General features: G+C 49.2%; 1 protein-coding gene across 2 annotated transcripts in view; it reads left to right on the plus strand.

Annotated features, from left to right (window-relative positions):
• LOC144733339 (adhesion G protein-coupled receptor L2-like) overlaps positions 1 to 20,633 on the plus strand; it is a 351,793-nt gene that overhangs the window by 196,358 nt on the left and 134,802 nt on the right. For both annotated transcript variants that reach the window (XM_078615186.1, XM_078615187.1), the window contains exon 4: positions 3,669 to 3,778. In XM_078615186.1, the coding sequence (XP_078471312.1) occupies positions 3,669 to 3,778 (110 nt within the window). The remainder of the gene's footprint in view (positions 1 to 3,668; positions 3,779 to 20,633) is intronic.

The following is a 20,633-nucleotide window of genomic DNA, read 5'->3' on the forward strand; positions in this document are numbered from 1 at the left end:
ATTGATCAGTGGTTCGTGACATCTGGGCTTTTTATTCTCCTCTCAAACCACCCCGGTCCCCACCTCCACCAACTTGCACTGACCAGCATGGCGAAGTATGGTCACACAACTCCCATAACCGACACGACACAGAGAGAGAGGTCGTTGTCTAATAGTTGATTGACCAAGGGCGAAACATGGTCCATATTTTCTGACCCAAAGCATCATCCCAGAGGGGATTGTCAAACATTCGGATCGTATGAGGGCAGCGGTTAATTTGCATCGTTCTCTGCCGCAAATATAGCACGCGGCATTCTCACCCAAGGCTGGGCGAAGTGATCCGAGCCCTGAGGCTCGTTTGCCTCGTCTCTCCCGTCTCTCCTCCAATGCATCTCCACCGAAGAGACGAGACGAACTCTAATGACTCCAGCGGCTCGCTCTGGCGGTCTTCCTCGGCACACCGCGCGGAATCCCGTGACGCGTGTCGTCATTGCCACGCACGTCACGGCACGGTTATGCAACTGCGTAGCTTTCCGCGGTTGTGCTGTACCCCCCCCCCCCCCCCCCGATGTGTTTTCTGGGTTTTTTCCGCATCTGTCGCCCATCGCGATGTCCGTACGTTTCTCTCCGCCTGCTGCTGGCAGCTTTCTGCTGGGAACTTAACCTCGGGAACTGAACGGAGGAAGCTCCCGGCGCGTGCAGAGAAACGTCGGACATCGTGCCGAACATGGCGGTTCAGTTTCCTGAAAAACCTCTCAGAACGTGCAGCGAAACGTCGGACGGCGTGCCGAACGTCACGTGGGACGACCCGAACACCCAGCGGAGAGCAACGCCATCTCGCGCGTGACGTCACGTGACGCGCTGGCGGCGTGCTCTGCCCGGCTTACGTCCTACGAACAGCCGTGCACGGCCATTTCATTACTTGGTCTGCGGACGGCGCGCCTAATAATTGCAGCGGCTTTACATGAGGCATGCGTTTAATTGCAAAGCTGTAAGGAAAAAAATACAAAGGCGTGCTCAACGCACGCACGCTTCTAAGAATGCCGAATTACGTGGCTTGCAATTACAATGCACGCACGAGCGTGTTCACACCGTCACAACACTTTCTGCCTCGCGGCGTGGTGTCGCGTCGTGCTGCATTGCCGCACGAGCATGATCGATGTGGGGGCGCTGAGCGGCGCTGCGCGAGTCGCCAAGTCGCGCTTCGACACCTTGCGCTCCTGCGTTGTGTTTCTGTATCGTTGCCGGTATTCTCGTACGTGTGCATGTCTATTGGCGCCGTGCTATGAGCCAGGTGACCCGAATTCTTTATCAGAATCAGAATTTTCATTGAGACTGGAGGAATCCGATGGGATATGAAGCTTTAATTTCACAGATATCTAGGCGGATTTCATTACCACTGCTAACATCAGTGGGCCTTACCTGGTAAGATACATTTTTTAAATATTTTTAAAAAGCTCTTGGCTTAGCTTTCCTATACTTTGCACGCCTGACGTGTTTTTGCACTGCTTGTTCCGTGTAACGTTGTGACCCCGTGCCCCTACTGGACATCTGTGAAAAAGAGCTTTGAAGCTCATCGGATTCCTCCTCCTGCAGTATAAATACAGATTCTGATCTTGGTTGTGGTCGTGGCGCGTGGCGCTGCCTTCCGTGCTCCTGGAGCTTGCGGGGAGCTCTCCCTTCACCTTCGTCTCCTGCTCTGACATTTCACCCGGAGCAACGAGGGGAACGGCCCCCTCGTTTTTTGCGCTCGTGTTTATAAATCTATTTTGTAAAGGCTTCTGGCGCGTGGCTTGCGATGTTTGAGAGGGCAAAGGGGGCTTTAGGCGTCGCAGCCATTTTTGTCAATCCACTGCAGCGGAGGGGAAGGTGGGCACGTGAAGAGCTGCTGCGTGTGCGTCTTTGGTCGGGGGCGACCTCACGCTCGGACAGGGGGGAGGGGGGGGGGGGTCCCTGGGGGGCGCAGGGCCTGGAAGTCGTGGACGTTAGTGGGGGGTGGGGTGGTGTTTAAAATCGTTGTCTAAGGAATGGATTCCCGTGTTTTTTGAAAATCTGCCTCCTTTCCTTTAAGCGTGTACCCCAGATGACCCTTCCGTGGATGTTTCGACGAGTGTCGTGCACCATCGAGTGTGGAAACAACAGGGAGCGCAGTCGTGGCAAAAGAAGGCGGTTGTCACCGTAATATTTGGTGGTAACGGGGGGGAGGGCAGCCTAATGCTGTGAGCCCCCTTGGGCCCCCTTGGCTACTCGAAGCATGCCCACGCATGCCCCCCGCCCCCCCCCCCCACACGGATAGTTTTCCCTCCTCGCTTCAGGATCGTTCCTCCACGCGCCCGTGCCTTGCAGCGCTCCGGGACGCCCCGGTGTAAAAGGGCACCGTATAAAAAAAAAATCGTTATTATTATTATTATGCTGCTGCCGTGTGTTGTCAATATTACCGTTCACTTAGGCCGTTTGACGAAAGGTGGCAGAAAAATGAATCGACAGGAAGTAGCTTAACGATAACCGGCCGTGTGGATGCAGTGCTTAGTGTGCATGATCGTGATAATTAAGTTGGGAGTTCACATCCTGGTTGGGCCTTCCCTCCTTCCAATTCGTACATTTCACATTTGCGGCATTCTCCTAGGTGTAGTCTGCCGGTAGGGGTCGATGTTGAAATGTGGTTTCACCAAATTAGTACGATACTTTTCAAATTGGACCAATCTGGACGTGACGCCGGCACACGTGGCCTGTTTGTTGTAAAGACGTCACGGGATATGTGATGTCTGCGGTGTAAGGTATTGCGATGCCCTCTTTAGTGGGGGTGGTGTGCGATGGCTCGGTGAAGACGCCCGCGGTGTTGGGCAGGGCAGCAGATGCTCGCGAACTGCGAACCTCTCAACGAGCGGCGAAGGCGCCATCTCCTGCCGCGGCTCCCAAACAAACACAATGTTCCTTCGTGTGGGCAGTCAGCAGTGGTCGTCCTGAGCACTATCTCACCCTTACCAAAGGAATGTGGAATTTCCACCACTGACTGAGAGCTACAGTCGGATACACGTGCTCCATTGCTTGCTTGTACAAACAAGAAACAGCTTTGAGTTGTTGAACCTACAATTTTATATTCTTATGTATTTATTTTGTGTTTTTAGACAAAAAAAGAGAGGGAAATTCAATAAGGTTCAATATATATATAGACATCGCAACCACACGATTCTCTCTGCCTCATTTCCCCCAGCAGGTGTTACACAGTGACATGCACCTGCCCAGTTGCTGCATCTATTTACCCGATTGTCTCCGACAGTCAGGTAGACAATTGTGAGGCCGTTGTGCACACCAGGTGATGTGAAATGGGGTGTTTGTCTGTCTGGGCGTTCGTGCGTGCGTGCGGGGAGCGGTAGTGTAGCGGTTAGCGCGCCGCGCTGTAAACCCGGCGACCCGCGTTCGAGTCCCGCTCACAGCCAACACCGGTGACGATTATCTGAAACGGTCCTGGGCCTCCCCTAGGTCGACTCAGTCTCAAATGAGTACCTGGTGCGGTGCCTAAAAACATCACCACTGGGGGAGACAAAGGCGTCCGGGCGTGGTGCTGGCCACCCACCCCCTCGTGTGCCGTGCCGGCCTTCATAGGTACTCGCCAACAACGCATGCCTCCAACCGTCTGTAAAGGCTACAAGGGGGATCTTTGTCTTTGTGTGTGTGTACGCGTGCAGATGCAACAATCGGACGCAGTGCATCGTGGTGGCGGGCAGCGACGTGTTCCAGGACCCCTGCCCTGGCATCTACAAGTTCCTCGAAGTTCATTACGAATGCGTCCCCTACAGTAAGTGTCGCCACGTCCACTCCCGCTCCCTTCGTTCATAATCCACTCCAGGCAGCTCCCATGGAAATGAAACTGCACCAACCACCTATGCGGTTCTATTGTTGTTACAACGAGAATGCCACGTGTGATGATTTTTTATTTATTAGCGGTATATCTTACCTAGCATGGAGAGTTTAGCATGTGACTGCCTCCCGTGTGTGTGCGCGCGCGCGCACATACGAGCAGGCAAGCCAGCGTGTGCACGGGCGCGTGCGTGTGTACGCGTGCGTGTGTGTGCGTGCGTATGTGTGTGCGCGTGTGTGTGCGCGCGTACGCGTATGTGTGCGCGCGCGTGTGTGTGTGGGCGTGTGTGTGAGTGTGTGTGTGTGCACGCGCGCATGTGTGTGTGCGCGTGTGTGCGAGTATGTGTGTGCGCACGCGTGCGTGTGTGTGTGAGCGTATGTGTGTGTGCGTATGTATGTGCGCACGTATGTGTGTACGCGCATGTGCGTGTGTGAGCGTGTGTGTGTGCGCCCGTGTGCGCGTGCGCGCGCGTATGTGCGCGTGCTTGTGTGCGCGCGTGCGTGTGTGCGCGTGCGTGTGTGTGCGTGTGTTCGCGCGCATGTGTGCACGCGTCATGCCTCGAGAGCTGCATTATCTGAGTGGCGGTGCTGCTGGCTGCATTTCTATTTAAACGTCCGCATTTTGTCACACTATCAAAAGTTATGGCTCCCGCGCCGCCGGGCTGGGCTGGATGGGGCTGCCGGTGGGGTTCACCGTTAGTTCCGCAACGCTCGACAGTTACGCCCCACAAGGGGTCTGCGAGGCCCCAGGCCGCTAGGAATGCCTCGTGATTTGTGGCCTCTCGCGTGAGCCGTGTGGCCCGCTCTCTCGCAGGAGCGATTCGACTCCACCGCAGGTGATCTCCCCTGCGCCGGGCGCCGCTGCCATCGTTAGCGCTCTGTGCGCGCTGCGGCAGCACGTGGCCCCAGCTGCTTTTGCGACGGGGCGGGAGATAATTCGGAGAGTCAACAGTTGGTTAGGACGGCAATGAAACTTGCTTGGAGGCGTGATTGTGTGCAATTGAACGGGAGAGAAAACAATTAGCGAATTTCATGCATAGAATGCCGGTGATTGCAATTACAATGTTTGGGTCGCTTGATTTCTCAAATTTATAGATAGGGAAATTATGAATGGTGGATAATATTAAATGATAATATGTTTGTTAATAGTTAAACAAATATTCTAGATCACACAGGATTAACTTCACGATATATTCCTTTCATGACACAAACGCCTTGGACAATCCAGGTGCTGGCTCTGTCTCTCTCTCTCTCGGTGCCACGGAGATATTAGTTTGTGTCCACGTGTGTAGCGCAAAGAGAATGGTAAGATGCCGTGATGTGTCATCACCATCAATGTGTCCAGCAATTACCCAATTCGCTCCTGTGATTCGCACGGCTAATCTCTCCTCTTTTCTCCTTCCTCCTTAACATCTTCTCCCCCTGAAACCTGCCGCTAAAATGTAGGGCTGGAACAGAAAGGTAAAGGACGTTTACAAAATGCCATATAAATTAAAAACAAAGCATTCTCCCCGTCCCATACCCATCCCATACCCGTCCCATACCCATCCCTATACCTGTCCCATTCTCATCCCTCACACCCCACTCCACCAGCCCATTTCCTCTCTGTGGGTCGATGATGGTGTGCCCCACCGCCCCCCCGTGCGCCATGCAGACAGGCCCGATGTGCGTAGTGCAGTCGCAACTCATTTTGTGGGCTCCGTCCTGGTACACCGTGCCGTACTTTGACAGCGCCATTGCATGGTCGTAGCGCTCGCCCGCCCGCCTGTGCCCGTGCGCGTGCCTGCTTCGGTGCGTCTGTCCCTGTGCATGTGCTCGTGCCATGAACCCCACCCCAGATGTCGTCTTTGATCCCTGCATGAGCTTCCCCCGTATGAGCACGGGTGCCCACCCTGCGCCTCGCTCGCTGTCAGTGTAAGCGCACAGACATGCCGCTCTCCATGCAGTTGATGGGGGGTGGGGGGGGTAGCGTTGTTGTGCGCGGAGGCCAGGAGGAACCGCAGCCGAGGACAACGCCGCCGGGCGAAAGCCGCATCGCGCTGTGCCCGACACAACGATGGCGCAGCGCGTGTTCTTAAAAATGCAATCCGGACATTTTGTCAATCCGCTGTTGGGTGGAGGGCCGCCCCACATGTGGCCCGTACGGGTTGTGCTTTTCCGTAATTCACGCACGCTGGTCTGTGTGGATCGGTGAAGGGGATGAGAGTGCGGGGAGGAGGGGGGTCCAAGGACCGGATCAAGCATTGCTCACCGCCCGTATTAGTCGTGGCCGGGAATTAAACTCGGGTCACGATGTGCATCATGCGGTGCGCTGCTAACCGCTGCGCCAACAGCTCTCCCCTCGTGCTTATATAATGGGTCCAAATAATCCAAGATCATTTGAGGAGTGTTGATGCAGAGATTGATAGGATACAAAAGGAAATAAACGTGGCTTTTTAGTCGGTGTCTGCAGCGGTTTCTGCTGGCCTCTGTCATGTGCTGGTAATGCCTTTGTGGTCCTGTTCAGTGCTCCTGAACCTTGAATTTGTATCGGCAGCGCTCATGCCACACTTTGCTCCATGCATTATTGTTATAAAGACGGCGAATGGTTTCTTTTTTGAATGTGAAATGTTGTTTGTCTGATAACATGTCTGTAAAAGTGCCTCCAATGAAATAATAACAACATGAAACCATACTTGTACTTTGGTTTCAAAGTACAATTATGTCAACAATGCCGCAAAGGGAAACGTCGTCAAATATTAAAATCAGCGGATGTGCTCCTCTAAAGAGTAAAACATGGAACCCAGCGTGACGGAGCCAATCAGAGGCAGCGGAACTAAGAATGACGAAGGCACGTGGACGGGCACGATGCTACGGGATATACTCGGGCTTGTGCTGCGATGACACGTGTGGGATTGATGGGTGGGACACAGGACATTTAGGGGGCTCACCCCCCTGCGCTCTCCGACGAGTGAAACGTGTGGGGCTTTGAAACCATGCACACAACCACCGCTGTAGAGCATTCGTGCATTGAGTTCTGCATCTCCTTTAATATATATACAAGATTAAAAAAATATTTTCAGATGTATTAAAACAGCCTTATTAATGTTAATGAAAAGTCATTTATCGATAATAAAAAAAAGTTGTATTTCTTCGAGGTATTTGTTAAACATATCCTTGTTAATGTTCAATAAATGCACGTTTAGATAAGGGCTAGGGTCATCATTCATCTCACGTGATTGTTGTACAATAATAATGTTGAATAATTTGCAGACCTTGGTTAGTTCACTGTTTTGGTGAAAGCCTCCTTGCTCTGTGCAGCGATGGAGGGTTGCTTCTACCAAACTTCACCATGCTGGTCATTGGGGGCTTGTGAAGGGGATGGAGAGCCATTGGGGGATGGGTGGGGGTGCAAGATCATTGCAGATACCACTCGTCACTGATGGTAGCCGTGGCAGGGGTTACAACTCGGGTCACCGGCTTCATCGCACACAGTGCGCTAACTATTGCACCACAACTCCACCATATGGCTTCTACTTGTCATGAATGACATGTTAATGAGTACATTATTTTCAAGATGAGGGTTATGGTTGTTGGTAATATCACGCAGAATTTTTCTACGATATGCAAGATCCAACAGCTACTGTGGTTCACACATTCCCATTTTAATAATTTCATATTGAGCTTAAACCCATTCCAAGCTTCAGAAGTGGCAAATCAACCACCAGAGGCGGCTCCTCCTCCTCCGCCGCCGCGTTGAAATAAGTGATAACGGAAATTCCAGACCGACATCTGTTTCTGCTGCGTCAAATTCACAATGTATCGCTTGCAAAGGAGTGTTGTTTTGAGAACGGCAAGTCCAACCCTGCGGACTACCAAACGCCTCTGCACCATCACCACCCCAATATGTCCGGTAGAAATGTAACGATGATGCATCGATTAATGGATTAAAGTCAATCCTAGCCATTTGTGCGTAGATTACGGGTGACCGCCTTAGGCGGCACATGGATGGCATTCTAACGTTGCGTTGAGGTTCATGGAAAAATCATAACTTTTCATGTGGGAATTTATTTTGTTTATATGTAGATACAATACAAACAATACGAGCCCCGAATCGTGACAGTATGGTACAAAGACAAAGATCCCCCGTATAGCCTGAACAGACTGTTGGGGCAAGTGCTGTTTTATGAGTACCACCTATGAAGTCTGGCACGACCTACTAGGGGATGGGTGGCCAGCACCACGTCCGGCTGCCTTCATCTCCCGCGTGGCGATGTTTACACACTGTACGAGGTACACATTTTAGGCCGAATCGACCTAGGGGAGGCCCAGAACCGTTTAAAGTGATCGTCATTGGTATTGGCCGTAAGCGGGAATTGAACCCGGATCGTCAGGTTCGTAGCGCAGCGCGCTCACCACTACCGCTCCTCACACATGCACGCACACTCCATGCAAAACGCATACAGGAGAGACCCGCACAGGACAAACAAACACATATGCATGCCTCATGTTCAGCGTGACTGAATCTGCAGTCTCACCTTGAGAAGCCTTCCCTCTCGAGCGATATCCTCCTTGGCGAAGGCCACACCCGGTACAGGTGGCTTACATACCCCCCGTGTGACATCCACACATCTAACCGACAAATCTTTTTGTGTCATTCTAGGGCCCCGTGACTTAACACCGCACTGCGTCATTCATCGTCTCAAACCTCCCCACTGTGGCCTCAATTCGTCTCTTTGGGCTTGAGTTGGAAGCTCCCTTTGAGGACATTCAATAGCTCATGTCGATGGGGTCACTTCTGACCACATGGCTATCAGCTACTGGCCCCTGCGGGATCAGGTTTTACTCCCTCTGAATTCCTTCTGTTTACGAATGATTTACTGCAAACAGCAAAATGTTACAATTGCTGTTTAGGTGGCAACGCAAGCCTCGGCAGCTCGATTCTGTTTTCAATCACATTCAACTCGTTTCCGACAAACCAATAGCTTGCAAACTTTCAGCAGCGGTACCGAATTTCTCATCAATCCTCCCTCGGGAAGCTGACAAACGTCGCTTTGAATAAGCGGTGGAAAAAATCGGGTATTTTTCATTTTGTCCAGGAGCAACTTGACGGCACTGCCGCCACTCGCTCGACTCGTTAAGCTCACCGATTCCATCTCGTGCAACTTCCCTCGAAGGCGTCGGCCCCCGCGCGGTGCGTGATACCAGAGGACGTGACGGGAGGGCCAGGTCCTGTAGACAATACCAGCAAAATCAGTCTCTCGTGGCAAATCAGCGCCGCCATCACCGGCGCTCCCGATCAGACGCTCGTACAACGAGGCAAAATTGCTCGTAAGTGCAGCAATCAGGGTGCAGAGAGCAGGGGGGGGGGGGGGGGGAGGGGTGTGGTGGCGGTGGTGCACGCTCGTAGTGATTTAGTGAAAATGCGACACTTTGCAGAATTGTTGCCTTGAATGCGCGATGATGCCCCCACCCCCCTCGTGCTGAGCGTGCGGCGAGCACCGCGCCGTTCACAGTAATTGCCGGGGCGTGCACGGCGCGTGCCAGGCACCTGTAGCGTGCACGGCGCGTGTAGATCGCCCACTGTGTGACTTTAGCGCAGTGGGGGGCAGTGTGGGGGCACGGTCGGTTACGTACGGTGCGAAAGAAGTTCAACGTACGTACAAAGCAACGGCTCTAATCAGATGAAAGTGATGCCAAGTTGTGGTAACAGCGGTGATGGCATTGGCCATGATTTGAGTTATTCTAATATAATATTGCCATTACCAGGATACTTAAACCCTGTAGGACTTGATATTGTACGTCGTCGCTTAACTGCACGAAGGTCAAATTACAGACAGCCTCAAGAGAAGACAAAGAAGATTCGTGGTTCACAGCTCCGTGGAGCATCTTGGTAAAGCCAAGAATTACATTCGAGAGCTCAAATGACGAACAATGCCATCACCGGTGTTACCACAAGCTGTCATCGCTTTCGTCCCATTAGATCCTGAAAATAATTCTGAACGGGGAAGAATTGGATAAAGTTGCGACTCACAGCTCCGCTTGCAGGGGATTAACGTGCCGAGCAGCAATCTTTGTAAAGTTTAGCGGCGAGGGTTTGAGATTGTAGAGTGAATTATGTCTGGAGCGCCCTTCCTTCTGATATTAGGAAGCCACTGGAGCTGTGCATTGAAAACTCATTCCTTCGGCGGTTGTCCTTCCCCCGCACCTCCGATTCGCACGGTTGGCTACGTACGGTGCGAAAAAAGTTCAACATACGTACAGGTCGAAAATCTAAAACTGGTATCTGAATTTAATCTTGAGCCGCATGAAGAGTCGAATGTGGATGGGTGAACTCTACAATGAATCTCTGTCAAGTAGAGTGACGACAGAAGGAAACGAGGAGACGTTGGTCTGCAATTAGAGAGACCTTTGTATTTGCGAGGTAAAGTTAGTGGACGCTTCAGCTGTTTGAACTTCATGTAAGTGTACATTGGTTTAAACCTCAATTGTGAGTATCATTAAATGACATGCTACCTGGATAGAGTTAGCAGCCACTAAGAGAGCCATAATTAAGACTTAATGTGGAAATAAATACAATGTTTGAAGGATTTATGAAGATTACAAATGCTTCATATTACAAGATTTAATAATGGATTTTGAGATCTTTAGTCTCACCGTAAAAAAATTCAGATTTGAATTTGAATTACATTACTCCTGCAGATTTGTACGTGAAGTATAACATTAAATCCCTCACATAAAAGTGAGAGTATGGGTAAATAACTGATGCTAAAAATAACTGAGAATATGTTACAGAATGTACGTTAAAAACCCGTATATTTTAAAACTAATTCCAATTCCAAAACGAACTTGTTTCATTGTCGTATCTAAGGTTCTGTAAAGTTCACTTTTCGCATGTAATTTACCGAGTACAATATCAAGGCCTGCTATGTGAAGCGTCCCCGGTAATGCCAAGATTACATCACGAGAGATCAGAATCATGGCCAATGGCATCGTTGGTGGTGTTTCCACAACTTGCAATCGCTTTTGTCCAACGTATAAAAAATCCTGAAGCTTTTGCAAAATCAACACCAAACCTCCCAGGGATTGCTCTTTTACAGTCGTATTACTGACACCATCTCTGGCCTTAGGTCTCCTCTTCCCCGTGGTTGCAACCATCTGGGTGGGTGTCACTCCAATGGCTGCGTCAACAAGCCGCCCTCCCGTGCACCGCACACGTGGCCCTGCCCATCCTAGCCTTCTTAAATCCTTTATATTAAATTCACTTGCTTGCTTGCTTGCGTGCTTACGACCGTGCAAATCTTTCGGTCGTTTTTTAACCCACTTCCCGTGATCCAATCGAGCTGACATTTTGCACACAGACTCGTGCGTGACAATCCATTTTCGTGAAAAAATTTTCCCAAATTTTTACACTTTTTAGGAAAAAAACAATTATATTTAATTACCAATTGCTTAATGGTGGCAGGCAATCATCTGACCCATAGGTGGCAGCCATCTCAAGCCAGAGGACGAGAGGACTCTAGCCGCCCGTTTCAAAGACCAATGTGGGCTGGGTTGTGGCCCATTGAACACGCATATAAAGGATTTATAGTGAAAAACTTTGTATTTACGGGTTCATTTTTTTTACTACCGAACCGAACAGCGGAGATGAACAAACAAAACGTCAGCTTCGTGTACAACGTCTCTTTCTTTGTACGTAAAAAAAAAACTATTTCTCACACAACCAATCCACCTTTCTGGAAGTGCACAATTTCAGCAGCATTGATTCAGCACAAGCAAATTCTGAGCCTGGTTTCAACATTCAGTGTTCTCATGAGCAGTGGCAGGCTTCCTTGAATCAATGCTGGGTAAACTGCCAGGTGTCATAGGCAAGGACCTTCTATATAAGATATGGGTCCACATTCGGTGCGAAATTATATTCTGCATAACGCACTAGTTATCACTACCTACCTTACGACACGTGCCTGCCTCGTTATGTTCCAAACTTCCAGGTTGCTTATCGTGTCTTTCCATACAATTCCTAGCATTCTGTACATACACCAGTATTCAAAAGCCAGACGTTTTTTTATTAGTTTATCTCTCTGACAGGTACAGCGACACACATCTCACTCATGTCTCAAACACCCATGTTTTTAAAAACTCAAGCTAGCCTCTCTACTCGTTTAAAATGTTCTATGTCGCCATACAAAAAAAACACCCCATTGGGCTACTACAACTCATCTCTTGACTCTCACAGAGTTGCCCCCCCCTCCCACGCCGCCAGTTATCTGGACCCTACGGCTTCACTTCAAATCCTCGGTGCCCGCACTGCGTGGCGGCGGTGGTGGTGGGTGGTGGTGATGCGGCCCAGCAGGAGGAGCAGCGTCCCTCGCTTGCGGCACAGGTTCACAGTCCCACCAGAAGGCCGCCACCGCGATGTACACTGCGGTATGCACGCACCGCCGGAATAATAATAATAATAATGCTGCGCACCGTCTGTTTCGCAAGCGGTCCTTAAAGTTCCCCTGACGTAATTCGCAAGAATATTATTATTATTATTAGAAAATAATAATTAAAGTGTCTACTTGCCCATCTGCATAGGCAGCCCTGAGATAGTTGTGATGGCAGGGCCCAGTTTCTTTCCCAATAGCAACCACTCCTGGCTTTGTACAAAGTGGCTACTCACTTTATGAACCCAGGGGAGGAGGATGATGATGATGATGATGGGCCGAGTTGACCCTTAATGGGATTCGAGTCCCCTTCCCACGAGGTACGTAAACAAATCAGTAGTAGTGATTAGTAGTCGTATGCCCTGTGCGAAAACCCACCGTGATACAGAACGTGAACCTGGCTTCAGAGGCCTCCTCTCCGACACATCGTGACGTTGTGTTGATGTTGATCGGCCGCATGAAGGGCTGTCAATTTCCGAAGCGTGCGCCTCTCAGTTATTCTTTTCCTCGGGGCGAATGCTTAAACAAAACGTGCAAATCTGGCAACAAAGGAGTGAGAGTGTGCAGCCGCAGGGAGGGAGGGAGGGTCGCTGATGATGGGTCTGGCTGCACGAAAATATGTTCAAGTGACGAACGCAGTTAACATTTTACATGGAATCTGTTATCTGAGAAATCAATTTCTAATAGCAACGATTTGTAAAAAAAAAAAATTCATATCAGAACTTACGCCGTTCAATATCGCGAGCGGAATTGCTCAAAAATCAACAGCCGAGCTAATACATCTTTTTTGTCATTTGCATCACGAAATGCATTTATCAAATCCGTGCAAAACGCCGCTATCAAGCGGTTGAGATTAGCTGTCACTTTTTAAATTCTGCTTGTCTCGTCTGACATTATCACCCCGTTTTAAATGTACAGAGACAACACAACATGGCAGGTGCAGATGTGATTCTAACGTTTAAAACTTCTATTACATCGTTCGGGAATTTTTTTTTGTTCACCTTGAACGCATTTGCACTATCTATCTAAAGCCCCGTGACATCCCCTACAACTCGAAAATTCGCCAATGAATGGCTGCGCCGTGCTGCTTGTCGAGTATCAAAATGCCCCGTTAGCCCGTGTGCGACCGTATCTCCCGCGTCTCAGAGTGCGGGTGATGTCACTGCCGTGTCGTTTGCCTCGGCACACTCCCCCGCTTGTGGGACTCTATCGCCTGATTAATATCTTGCGTCGAGAAGTTAACTGTATGCTCACTGAACTGGAAAAAGCCTTCTGTTTAAATGTTGCGGTGGCCCAGAGTGGATATTATTATTTTTTAAACTTCAAATTGTTACCAGATGACTTCGGGTGGTGGCGGCGGTGCGGCACTCTTCCCTCCCCTGCTGGCCCGCACAGATGTGGCCAGAGCTCGAAGGGGGAGATGCCCCTTCACTATTTACATCAGCACAGATGTGGCCAGAGCTCGAAGGGGGAGATGCCCCTTTATTATTTACCTCAGTGCAGCCTTCCAATAATAAACACACGGATCGAGACGCAGTTGGCCAGACACCACTCCCTAAACTGTTGAGCTAATCCAGGCCAAACATTCTTGAAAATGAGGACAAAAAGCAACAATTGAAACCTTAAACTGTCACGGTGTGATGAAGGGCTCGGCCTTTAATTGCGTTCGTACAATAAACCATTTTATGGGGATTTGTCAAACTCAAACTACTCTTCTGTGCATTGTGTTTCTCCGCTGTTGTTAAAATGAGCCGGTACATGATCATTAAAATTACATTCGCAGCCCTTTGTCAATGCGCCACTGGATATGGGCTTCCCCGCATAGCGAGGTCACGGCGGTTGTTTGACCGTAATACTTCACCACGCCGGTCAACGTGGATTAGCATCTCCGTGCCCACTGGTCACTTCGTGGATCTTAACAATTGGTCATAGGCCCTCTCTGCGCAGGAGACCAAACGTCAACTGCTCCACTTCTGCACCAGATTTCGGTTCCCTGCGGCGGTTGCGACTGGCGCATTCGCGATACGCTGGACGGGCGGACGTCTCTGCGCCTTTCTTTTCCTCCGTGGTCCCTCATTGCTGGGACCGTGGTCAAGACATGGAGGCGGACAGGGCGATCCTTGCTGGTCATAGCCCCTCGTTGGGCCAGACGGAAACGGTTCTCCGGCACCTCCGTGGACCGTCCCAGATCGCGGGAGATCTGCTCCTGCAGGGCGAGCTTCGGTGACGAGACGTCAGGCACCTACGATTAGCGCGGTTGGCTGCGTACGGTGTGAAAGAAGTTCAACGTACATATGGATTTGTTAAACGGAGGGGGGTTGGGGGTCGAAGGGAAAGGTCATGACCGGTTCAGGTATCTCTCGTAACTGATGTTAGCTGTGATTCATGAATTGAACTCTGCTCATAATGCAGTGCGCTAACCACTACTGCGCCACTGCTCTAGCCGTTCGCTACATCACAATCATGAAAGCATAATTGCCCTAATCTTTCTTGCATTATGCACAGGCGATCAGCCATCTCTGTTTTGTTGGTGTCTTCTCGTGGAATTACAAGAGACAATTGCTACTGGAGAAGGTTACTAGCTCAATGTAATGGAGCTTCACAAAAGAGCCATTAATGCATTGCCTTGTTTAACATTACTACATCAGCAGCAGTGTGTGTAAGGTGGGATGCATGTCGAGGTGGGAGTCGGTGTGTGTGAGTGTGTGTGGGAGCGGTAGCATCGCAGTCAGCGCTACGCTGCGCTATGAACCTGGTGACCCGGGTTCGATTCCCGCTCACGGCCAACATCAGTGCCGATTATCTGAACCGGTCCTGGGTCTGCCCTAGGTCGACTGAGCCTCAAATGTGTACCTGGTGCGGTGTGTAAACATCGCGACTAGGGAGACAAAGGCGGCCGGGCGTCGTGTTGGCCACCCACCCCCTTCATGTGCCATGCCGGCCTTCATAGGTGCTGCTCGCTAACAGCACTTGCCCCAGCAGTCTATTACAGGCTATATGGGGGATACTTGTCTTGTGAGTAAGTGTAGAGGTGTGAGCGTGTGAGTGATGTGCATATCAGCGGGGATGTAAATTAACGATATTTTCACATGCAGGACTCGCATGATTTCTGCGCGTTTCGCAGACATGCGTGATGTGTGCGGGCATAGGGAATGCACACAATGGAAGTGCGTGTGCTTGTGCACACCAATACAGGGGAGAGGTGGGGAGTGGTATTTCGTGCGATGGACTGTGTTGGGCATTGACATGGCCAAGCGGCAGTGCGTTTTCGTCGCTTGTCGCAGAGGTTCATGGTCCGAATCCAGCGGCCGCCCTGGTTAATACCGTGGTGGGGCGTCAAACGTGACGATGCTGCGCGCCGTCTATCTGCCGGCGTCACGGTCCAAATTTTCTGAATGTAAAAAAAATACCCTGCAAATGACTCGATTTGGCATTGCACGTAGCCATCATCGCCGCCAACTGCAAAAGCTTGACAAGGATCTTCCCCAGAAAAGAGTCACGAGACTCGGTGGGGCTTTCCTGAGTTAGCAAACATAATATTACCGTGAATCATATTTGTGCGTATGAAAGTGTCAGTGCAGTCATTAGTGCCCTGGGCTACGAAGATGCCGATTTCTGGCCACGGATGACAGCACTGCTGTCACTCGCAGCCAGGAATCGAACTCTAGTTGCCAGGTTCGTAGCGCAGCTTCTTCCTGAAGCCCCCAGCTCTCACGGAGCAAAACGTTGGACATCGTGCAGAACAACACACGGTGCAAACCCGAAAAAAATCGGAGGGCTACACACTGTAAAATGTGTCATTTCGAGAATGCTTTTGTTCAAATTTAGTCTCGTGCAATTTAAATGGAGTAGTGTAATCTAATTCAGAGAATGCAATACTGTATTCAGATGGAAAAAGTAATATCTAGATTCCCCTCCCTTGTGTTTTGAGTGCCAGGAAGGTTCGTAGACATTGATGAAGGATAACTGTGAAGCCTCAAGGGTGCACACAGCTTACATCGTAATTTATGAGATTGTAAACTTTTATTCGAAAGTTATGTCAGTGTCATCTAAAATGACTGGCTCTAAGCCGGTGGAATAAATTCCACATGCTCCTGGCAAGGGTTTGGACGACCGTTGTTCGTAAGACAACCGTCGTTATTTACAACAATTAAGAATACAATTTACAAAAATAATTGTTTTACTCTGAAGATTAGTGGCACAGTGGTTGGCACAATTGGCCCTGAAGCTATCGACCTGCACTTGATTCCCGACCACAGCCAGTGTCGGTGGGTCAGGGACACCCCCCCAACCCCACATTACCCCCCACCCCCCACCCTCACCTGCACCAATTCTCACTGACCAACATGGTGAAATTTGGTCAAACAACGCCAACGGCTGATATGGCGCGGCGAGGCCCTATAGTGGATTGACAGAGGGCCGTGAATTGTTACGTTAATTACTGATGTCAATCTTGAGCATAACCATGTCGACTTTATTTTTGTGTGTGCACGGAAATTCTCTGCCCGATTTCAGTTCGTGGCCTTGTGGGCTCGTATTAGAAACGCAAGTGTCGTCATCGCGTCTCCTTTCTCAAATGTCTTGGCTCTCTGCTGAATAGGGCCCTTCGATTGCTTCGCTTCACCGAGGCTCCACTTGACAATCGCGAGTTATTCTATCACTTATAATGACATTCTCGATTTTTCGACTTGTGATATTAAAAGTAATGGTTGTGCGAATTTGTTAAAAATTTTATTTTTAGAGTCTTATCTGTAATTGGTAAATTGTTAATGAGATTGGAATACTTTTGGTGGCATGCTTATAATAAAATGTCATATCTGATCAGATAGTTTTGCTGGTTATCTCCACAATAGAAGCACTTCTGCTCGTGGGGTATCTAAAATTATAACAGCGACTCGTAAATAGAGCGCTACATTTCAGGCATAAATTATAATTGCTATTAATGTACACATTATGTTTAGAAAAAGTTAAAGTGCGCTTTTGGCCTTGCCTAATGCTGCCGGTAGCTGTTAAATGGTAACGTGCAACCTGTCATGTGCTTCCATTCGAGAACACGTTCGAAACATCATGCATACGCATGGCATTATGTCAAGCCCTCCAAGATGCGTTTGTCTTCGGAAGAATTTTAATTAAGAGTGTGGAAGCTACCGACGTAGCTGCCAGGGTGAAACACTTTTGGATATTTGCAAATATATATTTAAATATGCATTGTGTTTGCAGGTTTTGGGCAATGCTTTAATTAATTCGCCCGGCTTTCTGTAGGGTAAGACACTCCAGTAGCAGCAACACAATACTGTACTAGCATTGTAGTTTAAATTGGATCGTTGCTCTGAGCGTTATCATGACGCCATGTGACAGAGAGAGGGATGAACAGACGGACAGATGGACAGAGCTAATGTACAAAAACAAACCGCCCTGCGTGGCGTTGGAGGTTGAGATGCAGAGCAAGCAATTCCACGCATACTGAGAATACTTGGGGTGTATATTTGGCGTTTATAATTGCGAGGTATTTTTGTTCCCGTCAGAAAACTAAAAATACACCGTGGAGTGGTTTTCCACGTCGATGTTGCGTATTCATCGTCTTTGGTGCAGAAAATTAAGCATATTAAATGCTTGAGCAGCACTTAGGGGTTTTTTTACCCAATTCATCAAGAGTGGTTTTGCGAACAGTTTCCATTTACAGGATGTGTACAATAAAAAAAAAGGATAGCATTCATCATCAACGCTGCCTCATGACACAAAGTATATAATTGGATGATGTTTTCGGCAAGGGTCCTGCTGCTTTTAGAAAAGTGAATTCCACTGCATAGCGGTGTGCTGTGAGAGACCCGTTATAATCCATGATGTTAAAGGGTACCTTTGCAGTCGCAAGACACATGTCGGCATGTATACATCACATTACCAATCATAATTAACAACGCTTTTCAGCCCTTTAGCTAATCCACTGGCTTCCCTACCCATATCATCATGTCAGTCGTGGGGGTTGTTTAACCATACTTCGCCACGCTGGTCATTGTGGGCATGGCCTTGATTCCGAGTGCAATGCATTGTGAAGCAGGCAACCTGGGTACGATTCCTGCCCATGGTTGACAGCATTGGTGAGTGATGTCTGAACTGGCCCGGTCCCCCCCAGCCTCTCTCCCCCCCTCTGCCCATCACCAACTAATACATTATAAGGGTTGCAAAAATGTTTCTACAAAGCAGTGGTAATGGTAGATTTAAATGCATGCTTAATAAAATATTTTTCAATACATTAACCCCTGACATGGATGCAATTATTCAGTTCCATGATTAATACATAATGATGGGGTTTGAAAAATAATGTAATCCTAATATCCTAATAGCTATGACAATTATATTAACCAATTATCAGTTACAATTACCTTGTCACTGTCCCATCCTCTGCAACAATCATAGATAGCGCGGGCGGGTTGGAAAATATTACAAACATTAAATTTAAATAAGTCCAAATGCAAAATTGCTCTAATTTATCATTACAGTCGCGTCGTAGTGTGCGCTGCGTTTTAATTATTTATTAGCGGGGAAATCTAAAACTCAAATGCGCTGCATGATAAATGAACTGCATGACAAATGACTTATAAGAGTGCACTTCCCGAGTTACTAATCGTCTTCTTGTGCGCGACTTCCAGGGTTTTGCGATGCCACTCGTGAGGCCTCGTGCAGGCCTGGTAGCCAGGGGACAGCTGTGCGAGGGGCACCGAAGCCCCACAGACGCGGCTCACTTCAATACAATTGGGGGGAAAAACGGAACCACAGCGGAACAATTGTGACAATGCATGGGGCAGTGTTTAACGTTGCCATTTTCCCACGAGAGCGAAGTCAAAAGATGTCATCAGATGGGGAGAGACCGGCTCCTGTCAAGGGAATATGGAATGGCTATCCCGTGTGTTTCAATGGAAATGACCACAACCCCCTTTTCTCACTTGGCTTGGATCACCGGATAAGTGGATGTTAATGGCTAGTGGGCTACCAACCTAAATCAAAGCCTTCATTGCAATGAGAGGAAACCACAACTATTACAGCATGCACAGTACAATGTTATCAAACAAAAATGTATAGCCCTGCTGGATGAAGTCCTTCACCATGCCGTGTCAATAACAAGGGCTTTTTTGTCATCATTTAAATAAAAAAAACTCGACCCAATAATCAAGAACGCATTGGTTTAAATAGAAAACATAGCCGACGTTTCAAGCAATGGCCCTTCCTCATTATGCCATATTTCTGTTGATGGCTACTTGGGATCATTTCAGATTTAACTCGCCACCGATGTTAGCTGTGGCCAGGAATTGAGCCCATTGTTACCGGATTCACAGTGCAGGGCGTTCGCCGCTGAACATTTTGAAATACGCCCCTACAGGGCTGAGGGTGCGTGCATGCTAAGCTGAACACGTGGGGTGGTCACACGGGGTGATCACGTGGCCGGGTTCGCTCGTGCTGATTGGCTGAAGAGTTTTCCATTCGTAAATCTGCAAGAGCGCTGCGGGAGTACCCGTGCCTGGCCGTGCTGCCAATTCAATTCGTCACGCATAGCCAGCCAGGGCCGATACGCCAAACGTGTGACCTCTTGCGGCAGCATTCGCACAAACTGTTCTCGCTGCCGTGCCCGTGCCTCGAGCGATTTGTATCTGTGTATGTACGTTGAACTTCTTTCGCACCGTACATAGCCTACCGTGGTAATCGGAATTGCGATTTGTTTGATCCACGTATCACGGAGGGGGCGGCCACAGGGGCACCGCCATTCCTCTGAGGATCGCGGTCCACTCCGAGGGTCGACCGCCAACTCAAGTGCGCCGGCCGTGCTGCCAGGTCAACTTTTTTAGTCAAACGCAGCGCAGAACCAAATTGTATTATTTTCCTGCGGTCGTTGGCGACTAGGCTGAGGCCATCAACTCGCCGCGCTAGAGAAGTCGGTTAAATGACGGGCAGCCGCCTCGGATTTGAATCACGGATCTCAGTGGTGCCAGCTCAGCTCCCTGACCTCTGAACTTCCCTCCACAGCATCATGACGTTTCTCTGCGTCCATTCCGCTGCCCAATGTTAACAAAGTAGAAACTCCCACCGGTGACTTAGTCAATGTTAACAAAGTAGAAATTCCCACTGGTCGCTTAGTCAATGTTAACAGAGTAGAAATTCCCACTGGTCGCTTAGTCAATGTTAACAAAGTAGAAATTCCCCTGAGGGTCACTTAGTCAATGTTAACAAAGTAGAAACTCCCACTGGTCGCTTAGTCAATGTTAACAAAGTAGAAATTCCCACTGGTCACTTAGTCAATGCTAACAAAGTAGAAACTCCCACCGGTCGCTTAGTCAATGTTAACAAAGTAGAAATTCCCACCGGTCGCTTAGTCAATGCTAACAAAGTAGC

Source organism: Lampetra planeri, chromosome 46, assembly GCF_965212315.1.
Source record: "Lampetra planeri chromosome 46, kcLamPlan1.2.h2, whole genome shotgun sequence".
NCBI lineage: Eukaryota > Metazoa > Chordata > Hyperoartia > Petromyzontiformes > Petromyzontidae > Lampetra > Lampetra planeri.